Genomic DNA, 18,678 nt, shown 5'->3' with positions numbered 1-18,678 from the left:
TGATGTGGTTCTTTTCAACCTGCAGCCTGTCATGGGCTAATCCTCTTTTTTTAAAATATTTTTTATTTAAAACTTTAATAAGAAATTTTTTTATCGTTTTCACTCAGTTTAAATATAATGGCTAGAGACTTTGATTCTAAATATGAATTATATGTTTATATTTCAAGTTTTGAGATTGATATAATTATATAATTTTATGAAAATATAAAATTTAGGAAAATATAGTCTATAAAAATTTAAAATTTAATTTAAAATTTTTAATATATATATAAATGTAAAAAAATGAACAAAAAGATGGAGGTGTTCGCCTTTTGGGGTGGGTCCTTTTAGAACCGACCTGCATGAGCTCCAGCCCATCGGTTAGCCCGTAACCAATGGCCCGTTTTATCATTTTTAAACTAATCCTTTCTTGGTCTGTGAACTGTCGACTCGATTTTCTCTTGGGAAGCCCAAGTGTCCAACCATGCAGAGATAATCCACATCAAACATCGGCCCAAATTCTTCTAGCGAGAAAGGACAAAACCCAAAACAAGAAGCGAGAGCACAAGTTTGCTGCTTGCTTACGCGGAGTCACAGTTACTGTTTGACTGGAACTAGCCTGACCCCTGGAACGCGGGAAAACCCACTCGTTGCTGACAGCCTGACGCCTGAAACCCAGCAGTTCTCATGCCGGAGCTGCCGGAGGTAGAGGCGGCTAGAAGAGCCGTGGAGGATAACTGTATCGGTAAGAAGATAAAGAAGGCTATCATAGCCGACGATTCCAAAGTCATCGATGGAGTCTCCCGCTCGGAGTTCGAGGCTTCCCTCTTGGGCAAGACCATCGTTGCAGCTCGCCGTAAGGGCAAGAACATGTGGCTTGAGCTGGATTCCCCACCATTTCCTTCGTTCCAATTCGGTACATTCCTGTTCTGAACCCTAGCTCTGTGTTATCATCTTTCCTTTTATATTCATTTCTTCTTTTCTAGCGTTTCCCTATGGAATAGACTTCACGGCGGTCTGTGTGCTCTGTTTTGAAATGGGAGTGAGATAAAGAGGGTGGCTGGGCAAGGATGAATAAACTGGAGGAAGAGGGATGGTTTTAAAAATTCGGGGTATATTAGAGTCCTTAAATTTTGGGTGGGTAACCGGAATTTCAATCGATTTGCAGTGAAGACAGGGGAAAGCTTATGATGCTGATAGTTTTGTACTTTGAAGTTGTTCCCATTTTTGAGATAAAGGTGAGCTGATCAAGCTCTGAAACTGCATGGTTGGATTCCTTGAAAGAGCGATTTTGTGTCTCTGTCTCCTTATAGTTTGTCATCTGAGCGATCCTAGTTTACAAAAATCTGATAGTACTCGTCCGGCAGCTAGTTTTTTATTCTTTATGTTGGATGCTCACTCTCACGCGTAGCGTGTTTGGACATCGCCTTAGCAATATTTGTGTAATCACTGTTCTTGCCTGCCACTTATGCGGATTACTTCACGCAGGCATGTCCGGTGCTATATACATTAAAGGTGTTGCAGTTACAACGTATAAAAGGTGAGGCATGTCATATGGCCTAGTGAATTATGATAAGTTTTCAAATATATTTATATATATAGGCCACCAAGATTCTATTATATATGTGATCTTTGCTTATTAGGAGCTAGTAAAGGTTGAAAATTTGAAATAGATACCATGAATGGTTCATTTGTATTAATATAGCGGAGTTATAGAACTGCTTTGGAGTTGAATGTTACTTCAGTGCAATTATTCTGTGCATGTTAATGTTATAACTGATCATCACAATTGTTCACTTAGATCTGCTGTAAATGATGAGGATGAGTGGCCTTCCAAATATTCAAAATTTTTCGTTGAGGTAAGAGCTATTGCTTTTTTGCCCTGTTGAAATTTAGAGTGCCTTATTTATTTTGCCATTTTTTTATTTATTTTGCTTGTCGACATGTAAACAGTTCAAATTACATACTTTAATAGCTCTGGCAATATATTTAAGCCAGTAAATCTAAAACACCTGTTTTAAGCCTTTAGTTTGAAATGGACTGTGTGTTATGAATTTAGGCATAACATCTATATTCATACAGAAGATGTGAAGAAAGATTCAATTTTTCTAATTGGAAGTTGGAAGAGGTTATAGTTTTAGCTGCTATAATATGAACACAATTAAATTTTGTACTGAAGCTTTAGTTTTCCTGTCTTGATCTGCACTTTGAATTTCATACTGGTTTTCCTGTCCAACAATATCCTCATGTTATGTATGATCAATATAATGATGTGCCTTCATGGCAGGTGATGCATTCAATTTTTCTTTCTACATATTTGTATATGTTGACTTTGGAATAAAAGGCGTGATTGCATCACTTTGAGAAGTACCATAGTTTTGAACTTTTGATTGACCAGTATAAATCAGATTAAATTTTCTTGTTGCAGCTGGATGATGGCTTGGAGTTGTCCTTCACTGACAAAAGGCGGTTTGCTAGAGTTCGCCTTCTCAATGATGTTGTGCAGCCCTACCTGCTATTGCCGATAGGCATATATACTTATTCATATGTTTTTATTGGTTAGATCTAATCATTATCTCTATCAATCTTTTTTCTTGATATAGCCAACATCAGTGCCCCCCATATCTGAGCTTGGTCCTGATGCACTTTTGGAGCCTATGACACTTGAAGAATTGACTGAGTCTTTGCAAAAGAAAAAAACTGAAATCAAGGCTTTATTACTGGATCAAGTATTAACTTCTTATCCTTACTCTTCCTGATTCTGAGATTATAATTTTTTAAAATTACTCTTATGATACAAAGTATACTTAGGTCAGTATCTTTCATTTTTCTGTCTTTGTTGTCTGAACTCAAATAGGATGTTCTGTTTAGACAATGCTTTAGTCTTCAAACTGGAGCTTGAATAGATTAGGATCTTCTTGAAGAGGGTAGTGAGAAATAAGGTGCATGCTGAAAAAGATGGTATTCTTTAAGGGGTGCACGCATGTGTGCATTCATATGAAAGAAGAAATAACATTAAGAGAGATAAATGATTGAAATGAAAAGGGTGGGACCGAGAAAATGGAAGGCAAATGATAAACATGCAGCAAAGCTTTGAAATCCCTTTGCTTTCCTGAAAGAGACACTCCCTTGGTCAAGCCCTTAGTCAAACACCACAAAGAAAGATCAAACAAAATCACAGGGAAACAGCCTTAAAATATGAGCACTCAGGTCCAACAAAATATTCCACATTACCGCATAAACTGCATATCACTACGAAGCTTTAGCTTGCTTTGGTTTCTTGATCCTAAATGTTTGAACCTTACAAAAGAAACTGCGCCAAATCCTGTGGACGTTCTCCATCATGATACTTCTGAACTACTTATTCCACGAGGAAGCTGCCACTAAGCAGTGTAGAAACAAGTGAACTTAGTTTCTGCACTATTCATGCACGTAGTACAAATGTTGTGAGGTGGATTACTTGTTATCAGATTATGCTAATTGGCTGAGTATAGCCCCTTTGAATTTCAGTCCCTTTATGCCTAATGTCTGTTGGATATAATTTTTCTTTTGGTTTGCAGTGTTTGGAAAATTTTGTAGACTCTAATTTGAATTTATATATTTTATAGCATTTTATGGTATGTGTTTCTTAATATATTGACTTTCCTATCTCTGCAGAGTTTTATATCAGGTATTGGAAATTGGGTTGCAGATGAAGTTCTGTACCAAGTCAGTATTGACTTTCATTTTCCCCCAGTTCTCTCCTTGTTTTCCGCTTATGTGCGAAATTGAAGATATGGCATTTGATTTGTGGCTGGAGACTTTATATGGTTTATGAAGTTTTATTGTTTTATATGCATCTGAACTTAGTCTGATTAATAATTTCGTGATGCATTGAGTAAGGAATATTCATTTGCCATTTATTGGATGTTAGCCTACTGCCATATCTTTTGATCGTGTTTTTACTTGCTGCTCTTCAGCTCTTGTTAACTCCTTTAATTGTATTTGTGTTGATATGGCCATACTTCTTTGTTTTACTTGCAGAAGATCATTTTAATTAGGTTTCTTTTGGCAATGATTATTATTTTTTGCTTCATCATTGATCGTAATGACTTTCAAAATGCCTATATTTCCAGGCTAAGATTCATCCGAGGCAGACAGCTTCTAGCCTGTCCAAAGAAAACTGCTCAGCTTTGCACAAGTGCATCAAAGAGGTGGGAAATTCTTGTTTATTGAGAAGTCATTTTAATCTAAGCACTCCTTTTTAAATTCAAATTGAATTTGTGTATTTCATAAAAAATATAGAGGACTAAAATCTGTAGGTGATTCAATATGCGGTTGAACTTGATGCTGATTCTTGCCGTTTTCCCCTTGAATGGTTATTTCATTTTCGGTGGGGCAAAAAGCCTGGAGAAATAAATGGTGAGGAATACTTTCTTATATCTGTTAGTTACCAAAAAAAATTCATTTTACAGGTCATTGAGAAAGCAGTTGAAGTTGGAGCTGATAGTAGCCAGTATCCTGCTGGTTGGATATTTCATTCTCGTGAAAAGAAGCCGGGCAAGGCTTTTGTGGATGGTTTGCTTCCTTCCTTTGTGTGATAACCGTTCTTAATTTATATTTCCATCATCCAGTTATGGGATGGTTTCTGTCACGCCGGTTAAGCTGCAGAATTGATTTAAGAGAAAAATATATTTTTATCCATTCTTTTTTACTTTTTCTTCTTGATATGTCGGGAGATTTTTTTCCGTTTTGCCTGTTGATTGCACACTATCATTTATACTGCTACCGTTCATATTTTCTAAACAACAATTGTGGAATTTCATGTAATTGCAGGGAAAAAAATTGACTTTATTACAGCAGGAGGCAGGGTAGGCCATTCTGATGATTGCTCTTAATTGTTTCTTACATCTTTTTTATGTGCTCATGTTGATCTGATTGAGCCATTGCTTTCAGACGACTGCTTACGTCCCGGAGTTGCAAAAGCTAAGTGGGTCACAGGATGTAAAAGAGGCCGGCAAACCTAAAAGGCGAACTTCAAAGAAAAACAAAGGTGAAGATGATGATAATGACGATGACACTGAGAAACCTGCAAAAGAAGAGAAGAACGCGGGAAGTCAGAAATCAAAAAAGGGAACAAAGGGTGGTGGTAAAGGTAGGAATCAGTCCAAAAAGAATAAATCAAAGGAAAGTGATGACGAAGATGATGACAATGATGATGAAAATGATGATAACGGTGAGACTGATGCTGCTGCTGATGACGATGATGATGAAGCTGGAAAGAAGAAAGCAAACCCGTTGACAAAAAGTAAACAGGCCAAGGGAGAGAAGAAATCAAACAAAAGAGCTCCTGCTAGTCAAAATAGTAAGAATGCTAAAAGGAAGGTTAAGTAGTAAGCATGCTTTTGTTTTGCCGTCTGCCATAAAAATGCTGTGGAACAATGGAAGGATGGATTATGCTGTTCCTGTAACTAACTGGCTATTATTTCTGTCTTCATATGATCAGCAGACCGACGCTGCTTCTGCCGATCATGACTGCTATTAGTGTTTTGTCTTAATGTTATTAGATCAATGGAAGGGGAGGATGCCTTCCGTTTTTGTAACTTCTGTTAATGTAAATGTTAATTACTTTGTTAATCCTCCGTTTGTGGGTTGAAATTGTAAGTCCCAGTTTTAGAAGCGGTAATGCTATCCTTGTGTTTTAGAAAATGTTTGGTATGTATGTGGGTTCGTCTTAGGTGCTCATCATCCAAAATTAAAGTTTTTAATCTATAGTTTTTAAATAATGAATTAATCTTATTTGAGAATATAATAGTTGAGAAATTATCTATATTTTTAAGTTGATATGAATATCATGGATTCTCGTGGCTTAAGTAAGTGACTGAGATTCAATTCTCAAATCTTACCGATGGAGCAAACCTAATTAAGAGCGACTTGCCTTTTGATTTCTGTCCCTCAAAAGATTAGTTCTTGCTAATTTATCTCATAAAAAACTGCTGATCGTCTGATCCTGTGTATATATTTGTCATGTAAAAGTATGAATTAGATAACTAATTTATAAATATTAAAAAATTAATTAATTTAGTTATTTATAATAAATTTGTTTTAGTTTTCTTAGAATATTCTTTCCAATCATCATAAGCGTTCTAGGAATCTATTAATAAAAATTCCTTATCATGAATAATTTTTGGAATACAAAATAGATTGAAATCTTACATTTAATTTTAAAACAAATCTTTTTGTCTAGTTTTTATATTTGGGATTAGAGGCTATATAAAGTGGATAATTTACTCATTATAATATTCAAAAGGAACACCAAGCACCACAATAAAATATTGGGTGCAAAAATACCTGTCATGATTCAAAAATAATCCTAAAGTGCTATTTCTGTTAAATGTATCAAACGACTGTTTGTTTTAAGTTTGGAGGGTCCCATTATATTATCCACTTGTGTCCCCTATTCTAGTTATTTTTCTCAATATCGGTTAATGGCAGTTAGTCTTTCTCAGAAACACTCACTATAGTCGTCCTTGCCGCTTTAACCCATGAATCGTGAATTATCTGTCATAAATTTACAGAAACAACCAATCTATCCAAAAATTTTACTTGGAAATTTAGAGAGAGCAAGAGAGGGAACAAACATGAGTGAAAGAAGAGGAATTGACCGGGAGGAGTAAGATCTCATCCATCTTAGGCCTGAACATAGAGATTTGAAGATTGGAAGATGAGAAAGCAGACCTACCATCACAAGCGGAAAACTCATTGTAGTCGTTTTTGCCGCTTTAACTCATGAAAAAGTTTATAAACATAAATTTCAGTGAGTATCTCAGCACAAATAAAATCTAAATATCCATTTAATTTAAGAACAAAAATGACAATCTAAAACTAAAATGTCTTACAAAATACAACTCAAAATTATTTAGAACGAAATAATTTCAAGTCTTTGAACTAAAAAGATAAATAAAACATCATTTTCTTGTAGTTTTCAAGTGTTGACCTAAAGCTCAAGCCTCTTCTATGCTCCTATCATGTTGTCTCCCAAAAAGCTTAAACTTTCATGGTATTATCTCATCCTTCCGAGCTGTTGGTAATCACGGTCATAGTTAATGAAGCATGTGAGAATGGAATGATGAATTTATGTGGCTAGTGGAATGGAGGAGTTCGTGGTGACGACTAATGGGCTTTTGTGCGTGGAGTGAGAAGGGAGAGGACGTGAATTGATGATGGTGAAAGAGGATGTTGTTTGGTGACTATGGAATGAAGGGAATATGAGATAAGGCGTCTCTCTCTGCGTATGATGGCCAGGGTAAATTTTAACAGGAGAAAAGAGATTTTTTTTATTCAAAGTTTAAATCTGTTAACAATTAATTGACCTGCTTAGTATTAACTATTGGATTGTGTTCGAATTTCAAAAGATAATTTTACATTATTAGATTTCTTATATGCTCTATTTTGATTTACAAGAACTTAAGTACATTTATTAATATACATTATATTTAAATATAATGTAATCTATATCAAAATTAAATATTAGTTATGCATAAAAATAAGGTAAGAAATTGCAAAAATTTCAAAGATCAATCTTTCTAAAAATATGAGATGTGTTTTCAAAGAAATAGGAAATGTCAATTTCAAGCCAAAAATAGAAAATGACAAAATATTCATATTTTCAATCCAAAATCTCAATTTCTATGAAAAATCCAGAAATCAATTAATTAATTTAATACTCCTCAAGTCCTTAATATAATATCTATTTAATTAATTTGATTAGATTAAAAAAATTAGATAAATTAGTCAATGATAAGAAATATGATATATTTTTTCTAAAACACCATAATGATATTTCCTGATATTCTTCTTCTCTCACTTACTTGATTATAAGAAGTATTTATAAAGGTAATTTAAAAAAATTAATAAATATCAAAAATATGTCCTATATTTGAAACTAAAATTAACTTAACAATTAAGTCTTATATTAAAAACTGGAGAGGTAATACATAAAAATTCATTTAAACTCAAAATATTATTTAAATTCTAAATTAATGTGAAATAAAATATATAACAATTCAGCTGGCGGCGATAACGGCGACGCTTCTTCTCCAAACTCTCTGCACGGTTTATCTCAACCAAACTTTGTCGAGTCCGGCCTCCCACCCTCATTTTTTATTTTGCTAGATGTAGTTCTAGATCTTTGCAGGTGTCTGGGTTTGTTGCTTGGTGGGATGGATTGAACATTCGCTGGATACTCGTCCCCCCATGCTTGATTTGTCGTAGGCAAAGATGAAGACTTTAGAGAGGATTTCAGATCTGCCGTGGAGGTTGAGTTCTTTGAAAGGAGATGAAGAAGATCTGAAATGTTGCCAGTGGTGATTTCTTCTTGATCTTCATAGGTCTGAAATCTTGGTGAAAAATCTGCATAGGGTGAGTTTTCACGAAGGGGAAGGTTCTGGTTCTGGGAATTTTTATTTTTTTAATTAGAAGGATAGTTTGGTCTTTGTACGTAAAAATTAAGTCTCATTTACATGACATTCCGAACACACTTTTAAACCTCATTTCCATATCCTGATATCCATATCCATGTCTGTTTGCATTTCCATACCCATCAAAATCAATTCCAGCATGCCAAACGGGTCCTGAATTTCATTGGAGTAATTATCTTGTTAGAAATTTTTTTGAATATAGCAACAAGATGCAATATGAATGATGATAGATTGTTTTATGTATTCGAGAGGTTAGGTATCTAAAATATGATAGCACACTAGATGAGCAGTTATTTATGTCGTGAAATTTTATGTTGATCAGCTTAGTATCTCTATATTTTCTATTTAATTATGTGTGCCATATTGTTATTGTTTGATAGTGCTCTAGATGGAAGATGCCTCCATCTGCCATGAGCAAGTGCCAGATAGTGAATGCATTGAGGATCAGAAAGAATGTGGTGTAATAGCTGAATTAGATGGTCAGAATGGTTTTTCTGAAGGAAGAAAGGAATTTGTGGCACCTGCTGTTGGGATGGAGTTTGAGTCCTATGATGACGCCTACAATTATTATATCTGCTACGCCAAGGAGGTGGGATTTCGTGTAAGGGTGAAAAATTCATGGTTCAAGCGGAATAGCAGGGAAAAGTATGGTGCAGTTCTATGCTGTAGTAGTCAGGGTTTTAAAAGAATAAAAGATGTCAACCATTTAAGAAAGGAAACAAGAACTGGTTGCCCTGCAATGATAAGGATGAGGCTAGTGGACTCGCAGAGATGGAGGATACTTGAGGTTACACTTGAACATAACCACCTTTTAGGTGCTAAGTTATACAGATCAATTAAGAAGATGGGAACTGGAACCAAATGGAAACCCCCGCCTGGTTCTGATAATGAAGTGCGAACAATCAAGTTATATAGGGCACTTGTGATAGATGCAGGTGGTGATGTTAATGCAAACTCAAGTACCAGAGCATTCAGGACTTCTTTGGAATCGTCCTCTAAGTTGAGCCTTAAAAAAGGTGACACGCAGGCCATTTATAACTACTTTTGTCGCATGCAACTGACCAATCCAAATTTCTTTTACTTGATGGATTTTAATGAGGAAGGACTGTTGAGAAATGTATTTTGGGCTGATGCTAGGTCTAGGGCTTCCTGTGGCTATTTTGGTGATGTTATTTATTTTGACAACTCGTATTTGTCAAACAAATATGAAATCCCTCTTGTGGCATTTGTTGGAATTAATCACCATGGTCAATCAGTGTTACTGGGTTGCGGTCTACTCGCTGGTGAAACATTAGAATCATACATATGGTTATTCAGAACATGGGCTACGTGCATGCCAGGATCTCTTCCCCAAACTGTCATCACTGATAGGTGCAAGGCTTTGCAGAGTGCTATTGCAGAAGTTTTTCCTAGGACACGTCATTGTTTTGGCTTGTCACTAATCATGAAAAGAGTACCGGAGAAGTTAGGAGGGTTGCGTAATTATGATGCAATCAGGAAAGCCTTGAGTAAAGCTGTTTATGAGACGATGAAAGTAATTGAATTTGAAGCAGCTTGGGGATTTATGATTCAGCGATTTGGAATTTGTGATCATGAGTGGCTTCGTTCTATCTATGAAGACCGAGTTCATTGGGCTCCAGTATTCTTGAAGGACACATTTTTTGCTGGAATGTCTGCAGCAAGTCCTGGTGAGACCTTGAGTCCTTTTTTTGAGAAATATGTGCACAAACAGACTCCTTTGAAGGAGTTTCTTGACAAGTATGAATTAGCTCTTCATAAGAAGCACAAGGAAGAATCTGCTGCTGACATTGACTCTAGAAGCTCTACTCCCTTGCTGAAAACAAGATGTTCCTTTGAATTGCAGCTATCCAGAATATACACACGAGAAATATTCATGAAGTTCCAATACGAAGTTGAAGAAATGTACTCTTGTTTTAGTACCACACAGTTACATGTGGATGGTCCGATTATAATTTTTTTAGTCAAGGATCGTGTTTTAAGTGAAGGAAATAGAAGGGAGATCAAGGACTTTGAAGTCTTGTACAACAGGACAGCCAGCGAAGTTCGCTGCATCTGTAGCTGCTTTAACTTCAATGGGTATTTATGTAGGCATGCACTGTGTGTGCTCAATTTTAATGGGGTGGAGGAGATACCTTCCAGATACATACTTTCCAGATGGAAAAAAGATTATAAGCGCCTGCATGTTCCTGATCGCAACTCTGGTATTGTCGATGAGACTGACCGCATTCAATGGTTTAATCAGTTATTTAGAAGCTCCTTGCAAGTTGTCGAGGAAGGGGCAATTTCTCTAGACCACTATAATGTAGCTTTGCATGCTTTTCAGGAATCATTGAGTAGGATACATGATGTAGAACAGAGACAGGAGTAATCTTCAAAATGTAACATACTAGATAAATGAACCATGTTCGTGCCCGGTACGTTTGTATATTTCCTTGCCTGCTTTTGCCGAGCACTATCTAGGTTGTTGTAGAATGTCCATAAAATGTATATATTAAGAGATTTTGGGTCAACACTTGTTTCTGTATCTTATCATTATTCAGTCATTGATCAATGAAATCTCCTGATGGTGTCCTGCTTGTCCCCGATATTGGACGCGCGCACGCGCAGAGAGAGAGAGAGAAGACAAATGAAATCTTCTTAGCATTTTGCGGAGCCCTATCTTTGCGTAACAGCATCAAAAGGCTCTCCCTTAAGAATCCTCTGCAGATGCTAGAAAATGGCAAAAGAACAACAAAATAATTTTTATACCAAAAGAAGGGGATGAAAGGGGTAAGAGCAATGAACGTCAGAATTAATTTGACAGCGAATTTAGACATGTTGAGAATGTAAATAAGGATACAATAGAGAGAAAAGTTCGAAATATTAGAGATTTTGCGTTTTCAAAAAATACTGACATGTTGAATCTCAGCTGTACTCCCCAAAACCAACTTGTGACGATTGCATTTCCTTAGTATTCAAAGGACCAGCATTTCTCGCCTAAAAATCTGACAATCGTAACAAAGAAACAGGATCTGAAATGGGAGAGTAGAAAGAAGCAAAGAAACGAAGGAAATGATCATATAGGAGACGAGATGAGGCAAGGAAAGAAAGGAGGAATGTAGTTGTAGGAAAGAGGTGGAAGCAGGAAACAAATTAATTTCAATATGAACATTTAACAAATTACAACAGGATGCTATTGTCAATATCAATCAATAGTCAATAGCTCCTCCCAATTTACAAATATTACCTCATATTCTTAATATAAAAGCTAGTTTAATTTTTAATTTGGTCCTGTAAGGCCTCAGTCTACTTGTCTCTTAAATATATATTAATTTCTTTGAAATATCCCTATTGATTGTAAAAAATCCCCACTAATAAATAGTTTTACTGCACATGATTAAAGAAGATAGTTTAGAAAAATTAACATATATTTGTTATGATTAACTTACTTAACTAACTTCTTTAATCTCTTCAACTTAGTTATTTGAAGTAATAGTAAATAGTATAACTCAGTTATCTTATTCTGGATACATAGACATGCATACAGGCATGGGTGTTTAGTTGCATGTATAACAAAAAGAAAAATCTCTCCCCTCTCAGCTCACTGGAGTTGACTGCGCAAATGAGGAATTAATCAACTTGAGGGATCATTTTTTCCCTTAGACCAGGAGAATGTACTAGATCCATGGCTTTACAAGACGCATAAAAATCTTTCAGGCGCGTCATTGAAACCATGAATACAATAGACTTCTGGGTACAGAAATAATTTAGTGGTCAATACGAAGTTAAGATAGGATTGATTCTATACTATAAACAAGTAATTGCCATGAACCACAGTATCAATAGCTAAAAGCTACTTGAGGGTCCAGCCCAACCCTTAAACCTAAATCTAAAATCCCATTTCCACAAGTGCATTCGAAACATCTATAGGTAGTGATTCATACTGGAACCAATCCTTGGCACAAATAAGAGCCTCAAGCGTCATAGAGCTTAATGAGCTCCGGGAGCAATTCATATTTCTAAGTTTTGTGTCAAAAACAGAATCTGCGGAGAGTGTGGAGACAGGTATCGACAAAATATCAGATGCCATTGTAGACAAAGTTGGATACTTCAATCTGTTTAGTCTCCACCAACTCAATATGTCAAATTCTTCTGCGCTGGGCAGCAGAGGATCTTCAAGATACTGTTCCAATTCTGACTTCATTTGTTGATTACATGTAAAATCAGATATATAAATGTCAAAATCTGACAGCCCATCTTCGGCAACAAGAAGAGATTCATCAAAAGACTGGTCTTGACATGAATCAGTCCTGATCACATCTTCATTTCCTTCATCCCCATTTGAAGCTGTAAAAGGAAGCATTTGTACAATATATTCAAGGAAGAGCTCACGAAGACCATCCTCAACAATTCTAATCCATGGCTCAGAATTCTCACCAAAGATTTTAGTAAAGGTAAATTCCACTAGCTCTAGTTTGTACCTTGGGTCCATGGCTACAGCAACTGCCAAGATGAGGCAGCTCTCTCTCCAATACTGATCAAACTTCTCTTGCAGAGGCTTAATCAAATCACTGAGGAAGGGATCCTGGCTGACGGCTGCATGAGTCAAATCCAACTGAAGTTTTGCCACTTCATGGAAAAATAAGTTAGCAGTTGGGAAAGGTAGGGTAGTTAAAATATTGGCTGCATCAAACAAATACTTCAAATATGTGCAGAGAGTTTCTATTTGCTTCCATTCACCCATTGACAGAATCATTCTGAAATCAGGATCTGAAGTATCAAAGCAAGCAAAGACTTCCTTTAATTCACAGGCAGCAACAAGCATATGGTAAGTTGTGTCCCATTTAGTTTTGTCATCAATTATAAGGTCCTTCATACTGGGGACTTGAAGTTGTTGTTTCAGTTCAAGAAACTTCTCTTCATGAGACTCTGAAGTTTTTACATATTTCACACACTCGCGAACTTTACCAATGGTTTCTCTCATGGCCCATAGTGCATGTAGTGCAAGGCGACTAAGCACACGAGCATAACAATTACAGCTCAATAACTGGCCATTGAGGATCACAGGGTTCTTCACAGAAAGGAGACCTCTAAGACTTCCAATTAAAGTCTCATTTGAGAAGGATTGATCAAGAGCAAGAGTAAATAGCCGTCCTTCCAAGTGCCAATCAGTTAGGCAATTCAAAATAGATTGACTAACGGAATCATCAGAATCAGGGAATGGTGCCATAATAACACTGAGAATTGGTCGATGTAAATTCCAGTCAGCATCTATGAAGTGCCCTCGAAGAAAAATGTAACCAGCTGTCTGGCTTGAAGTCCATAAGTCTATGGTCAGGTTGACTCGTCCAGGAATCCCATCAATAAGATTTAAAAGATTTTTCTTCTCTCTCAGGTAGATACCAACACAATCTTCTTGAACAGAATTTGAGCTTGGTACATTGAACTGAGGTTGAAGACTATGTACAAAGTCAATGAAACCACGGTGTTCCACAATATGAAGAGGATAATCATGCAAGATTATCATTTTAGTAATATCACGGTTGCTTCTGTCCTGATCAAGTGACATACCAGCAAACCCAGTTGTTTCTCTAGCACGTTTTCTTGGCAGGTCAACTATATCTCCAGAACCACCAGTCGTGGGATATAGGCTTTGCGGATTGTTCTGGCGACTTACTGGACAAATTCCCAAGGAAATATGCCGCTTTAAATGGCTTGTGCCAGCTACTTTAGACCCAGTTATGTAAGCAAATGATTTTTTGCACTGTTTACAGTAAGCTCTGGTACATCCAGCTCCAACATTTTCTACAGTGAAGTGTTCCCACACCATAGATTTCTTTCTCTGACGCTTACCTGGCTGTGTTTCTGGATCAGCTTGCTCATTATCATCAACTGGCGTTAGAGCAGTGTCAATCTCCATGAGAGCAGGTATGTTCCTTCAAGAAGGAAATGTTAAGAAAGCATCAATAGGTGGTTTAGCAAAACAAGCTAATTAAAGAAATTAACTATAAGTGTCCTAACGGCGTTCAAAATCAGAAAATAAAAATTCATTATAATTTCTGATTGAAGCAAATCACATCCAAAACATAAGGTTCTAGTTACTCGAGATTAGAGATATTTCTTACAGAAATTTGTGGAGATGATCTGACAGAAAACCTTTAGACAGTTCAATTTCTAATTGAAGCAAATTACATCCCAAGACACAAGGACCTAGCTACTCATGATTAGAGATCTTTCTTCAGGAAATTTGTGGAGATAACAAAACTGAGAATCTTTGGGCACAGTTCAATACTTGAATTGTTTCATCAGTATCCAGGTCAATGATTTAACAACTTGGATTTTAAGGGAATATAAGTACACTATAGAATTACAGCAACTCACACAGCATAATAGTAGCTGTATAAACAAGAACTAGGGGATCATAGAAAAAAGAAATTACAGGAGGAAGGCCCCTCATTCTTGTTTAAGCCCTACAAATTGAAACAGCCGATCTTTCATGAAAGATAAGTAAAAACAGGAGTGAGGAATCTGGAAGGGGGGAAATATGGATAGCCACTAGTTGGTTGCTTACAACCTTGCATGTTGTTTAGCAGTTCTATGGCAAGGTAAAACAAATTAAAACTCAATAATATTTGCACCCTTGTTGAAGCCCTACAATCTATCAAATCAGTTTAATCACTTAGATGAGGTCCGTTGTTTCCTTTTCTAGAATTTAAACCATTAAAAGGAAACTTTCTATTCATGAATATGGTAAAAAATCGAACAATATTTATGAAAACTCACTGTATCCAATTGAATCTCACAATGGATAGCCACAACTGATTCTTGTGAAACTTAAGAAACGAGGTTCTTTCCATTTAAAAGCTTATTTTTAAGAATGGAACCTCATGCTTGTTTAATTCTCCATTGTTTAGTACCAAAAAATAGATCCACCTCTGTGAAAGGCCCTAAAAGCCAATTTTGAAGAATGAGCTCCCTATACTTGCTAAGGTCTACATCAATATCTTATTGTATCATGGGCCAAAATGGACTATCCAGTCTCCACCTTCCTTCTATATTGCTTCTTCACGAAACATAAAAATATCAATCATATCATTTCGTTAAAAAGCAGGATACTTGGTACCGTGGTTAAGAATAGAAAATATTATATTATGAACAAAAAGTGGTTCATAACTTTTCTGCAAAAATTTACAGGTTCGCAAATTATTCACATCAATAAGATAAAATACTTATGCATACATCTTTATGCTGAAAATCTTCCTTTCACCAATTTTCCTCCCCTCAACTTGCAACACCTTCAATTTTTGAGTCCTCACTCAGTCAGCAATTCATCATACTAAATAAAGAAAACAAATCTGAACTACGCAGGCAAGGTCCTAAAATTGTTTATATAAAAGTACAAATCTGAACTACCCATGGGTCATATATCAACATTTTATTATTGGCTGTTTTTTCCTTTGATAAAATTTTACTGGATATGAAATCTTTTCTATGTATTGAGGTGCCTGTTAGAGCCAAATGGTAGTAAGAGTCCAGCTCCTTCATGGAGCTGCATCTATATTTGACACTTGTCACAGAAGTTGTGAGACCTCAAAGGATAACATACAGCAAATAATGCGAAACCTACACCTAGCTCAGGCCGCTGGGTAGGTTGAGATTTAGACAGAAGTTCAAGGCTTATTTCGGGAGAACATCACTTTAAAACATTGAGCACATTTTAAGGGTAAATGACTTATTTGCACATTTCATATTTATATTTGTCTGTGTCTGCATATATCCACACATACACCGACACCAGTCACTCCTTGTTTTTTTTTTTTTTATACCATGAATTTTTACACGTGCTCATATTCATTCTCCATAGTTGGCATAAGTATTCCAGCTAAAACGCTGCATCAAACGCAGGAATAAACACTGCCGTAGAATCACTACCGGCATGTAACGCTCCTCTATCATAGGTATATAATTTTGTAACCAATGCCGCACAAAGCCTAATTCTTTTAAGATATCAAGACGGTTATTTATCAGTCATTAGCAGTAAGAAGACAAGTTTTAATATAAAAACACGGAACTTTGAAAAATATTAATAGCCACTACTCCTGGAGTTTACAAAGAGTAGAACTAATCCATAATTCACCCAAAAAAAACTAAGTTAAATCACGACCAATCACGTACAACCCTCCTGTCAAAATCAAGTAGCTAATAACCAGTACAATAACACAGGACGAGATAGGAATATGCGCGAATGGATGTCATGATCAACCGGGAAGAAGGGGCGGGAAGGGAGGGAAAAAAACCTTGAGGATGCCGGAGTTCTAGGACCACATGCTACCGCCGGGACATACGGTGTCGACGGTCACGGCAACAGAGAGAGTGGGGAAACAAGAGATTGATAGTTTAGGAACCGCCCAAGATTTTGGCGTGGTTGAAGATCCTCTAGCGTCAATACCCTGAAGTCTGAACTCTGAACTGAAACCAATAAAGGGTTTGACAACTGAAAAGTAAACTGAAAATAATTGTTTAACAGGTCGAGAAATTTATAAAATTAACAAAATAAAAAATGACTATATTATACTTATACATAACCACCCTCATTCACAGTTCGCGCAAATTGCAAGTTGCCACCACCCTCATACACGGTTCGTGCAGACTGCAAAGTTGCCACCATCATGAAATCATAATATTCGCAATAAAAAGCGAGACAATTTTTTTTAAAAAAAAAAATTTGACCTAATGCATGAATGAACATGTAATATTATAAATGGAACTAAACATGCGACATTCCAAGTTATTGGTCTATTTCTTGAATACTACCTCCAATCCTAATTATAATTGTAAGGTTTCGTTTATAGACTGTAAACTAGGTTTTATAATCAGGACTAGAGGTAGTATTATGTAAACATAATAAAATTAACAAGGGAAAGGATTAATATTCGTACAAATGAAGTGGTTCGTAAGGGTCAAATTCAAAGCTGAAATGAAAATAACAACTGATCATTCTAGCCATAGCAAATGTGCCTATGGTAGTCAATAGTCAAGGTGAAATGAAATATAGAGGACTCAAAAAAAAAAACTGAGATAGATGATGACATTAACAAAGAAAGAAAGAAACAAAAAAAGAGAGGGGGTATTAGGGATTGTTTGGAATGAATCAAGTCCAGAAATGTGGCATGTTTTTCCGCATTTTCCTTGAACTTCTATATGCCCAAAAATGTGTGTGTGTGTGAGAGAGAGAGAGTGAGAGGGTTTAAGCATAAGAAGTTCAAGAAAGCTGTGGAAAAGCAGGACAGGACTTGGGAGCTGTTTCTGTTTGAAATGCTTAGTGAATACAGCAAAATAGAACTGCATATATACACGTAGCTAGAAGCAAACTGGAGAGGCAGGGGCAGGGGCAGGGGCCTTTAGGTAATTAAGCAATCAAAGATCTTCAGGTGTATACATACTTGCCTATTCCCTGACCCCACCCACACAACTTAAGTAAAATTTTTAAGATTTTTATTAATGTATGATAAAAAGGGGAAATTGTTGAAAGTTTTCCCATTTATAGCCCAAAGCTACTTTAAATTTATCCAAAAACTCACGTCGTTTGAATAAGTGCAACTCTCTTTTAGCGGATGTAATTCTTTTTCAGTTGTATGTAATATAATATATTTTCAATTATGCACAAATGTCTTTTATTTTGAAGATTTTTGCACATAATTACATATAGCTAAAAGAAGATTTGTATCCATTGGAAATAGGTTACACATCCTACTTTTAGAGGCAAAATTTCTTTTGCGCATTTTTACATATAGCTAAAAAAGATTTGTATCGATAAGTTATACGTCTTTTTTTCATAGACAAAATAGAAAGACATTTGCACATAGTTGAAGATTTGTTCCACACACATGTAAAGAAGAGTTACACCTACTAAAGTGGTATGTCCTTAAATTTCAAATACATTTGAGAAATAAAAATTCCAGCGAGATTTGTCAATAATTTTTCCTAATAAAAATTCCCATATCTTAACATAATTTTTTTTAAAAAAAAATGAGGAGTACAAAAGCTTATGATAAATCCTTACTAAATGACTTCAGCTATTTTGATATCATTCGATAGCTCTAAGTACAATCACATGCAAAACTCAGCAATATTAATTATTGGGGCTTCCATTAGGGCTTGCAATAAATATATGATATCTGATTTTTTCCCCCTAAGATTTATATTTCATTTAAAAATGTAATAACCATACATTTACATT

General features: G+C 35.9%; 3 protein-coding genes across 6 annotated transcripts; 2 read left to right on the top strand and 1 right to left on the bottom strand.

Moving 5' to 3' along the window:
• The first annotated feature begins 540 nt into the window (after positions 1-540).
• On the top strand, positions 541-5,695 carry LOC114735619 (formamidopyrimidine-DNA glycosylase). Of its 3 annotated transcripts, XM_028923316.1 has the most exons (11): positions 541-895; positions 1,468-1,519; positions 1,781-1,838; positions 2,408-2,476; positions 2,583-2,708; positions 3,637-3,687; positions 4,095-4,172; positions 4,281-4,380; positions 4,450-4,536; positions 4,795-4,829; positions 4,915-5,695. In XM_028923316.1, the coding sequence occupies exons 1-11, from the start codon at positions 667-669 to the stop codon at positions 5,350-5,352; spliced, it is 1,323 nt and encodes a 440-aa protein (XP_028779149.1). In that variant the 5' UTR covers positions 541-666; the 3' UTR covers positions 5,353-5,695. The 3 variants fall into 3 exon arrangements, with proteins under 3 accessions (XP_028779149.1, XP_028779147.1, XP_028779148.1); XM_028923314.1 differs by lacking the exon at positions 4,281-4,380 and having other exon boundaries at positions 4,434-4,536; XM_028923315.1 differs by lacking the exon at positions 4,450-4,536.
• A 2,376-nt stretch (positions 5,696-8,071) lies between these two features.
• Positions 8,072-11,035, top strand: LOC114735646 (protein FAR1-RELATED SEQUENCE 6). Its single transcript, XM_028923347.1, has 2 exons — positions 8,072-8,379; positions 8,819-11,035. The coding sequence occupies exon 2, from the start codon at positions 8,827-8,829 to the stop codon at positions 10,825-10,827; it is 2,001 nt and encodes a 666-aa protein (XP_028779180.1). The 5' UTR covers positions 8,072-8,379; positions 8,819-8,826; the 3' UTR covers positions 10,828-11,035.
• A 1,026-nt stretch (positions 11,036-12,061) lies between these two features.
• Positions 12,062-16,911, bottom strand: LOC114735621 (zinc finger BED domain-containing protein DAYSLEEPER-like). 2 transcript variants are annotated; one of them, XM_028923318.1, is made up of 3 exons: positions 16,736-16,911; positions 15,678-15,733; positions 12,062-14,374 (listed from the first exon to the last, which is right to left on the bottom strand). In XM_028923318.1, coding segments are annotated over exons 2-3 (2,049 nt in total). In that variant the 5' UTR covers positions 15,680-15,733; positions 16,736-16,911; the 3' UTR covers positions 12,062-12,327. The 2 variants fall into 2 exon arrangements, with proteins under 2 accessions (XP_028779151.1, XP_028779152.1); XM_028923319.1 differs by lacking the exon at positions 15,678-15,733.
• Positions 16,912-18,678: the final 1,767 nt, after the last annotated feature.

The sequence above is a fragment of the Neltuma alba genome, unplaced genomic scaffold (genome assembly GCF_004799145.2).
Source record: "Neltuma alba isolate B1F8T4 unplaced genomic scaffold, ASM479914v2 tig00013242_pilon, whole genome shotgun sequence".
NCBI lineage: Eukaryota > Viridiplantae > Streptophyta > Magnoliopsida > Fabales > Fabaceae > Neltuma > Neltuma alba.
The sequence above is the reverse complement of the archived record's forward strand: the minus strand, read 5'-3'. Positions and strand labels throughout refer to the sequence as shown.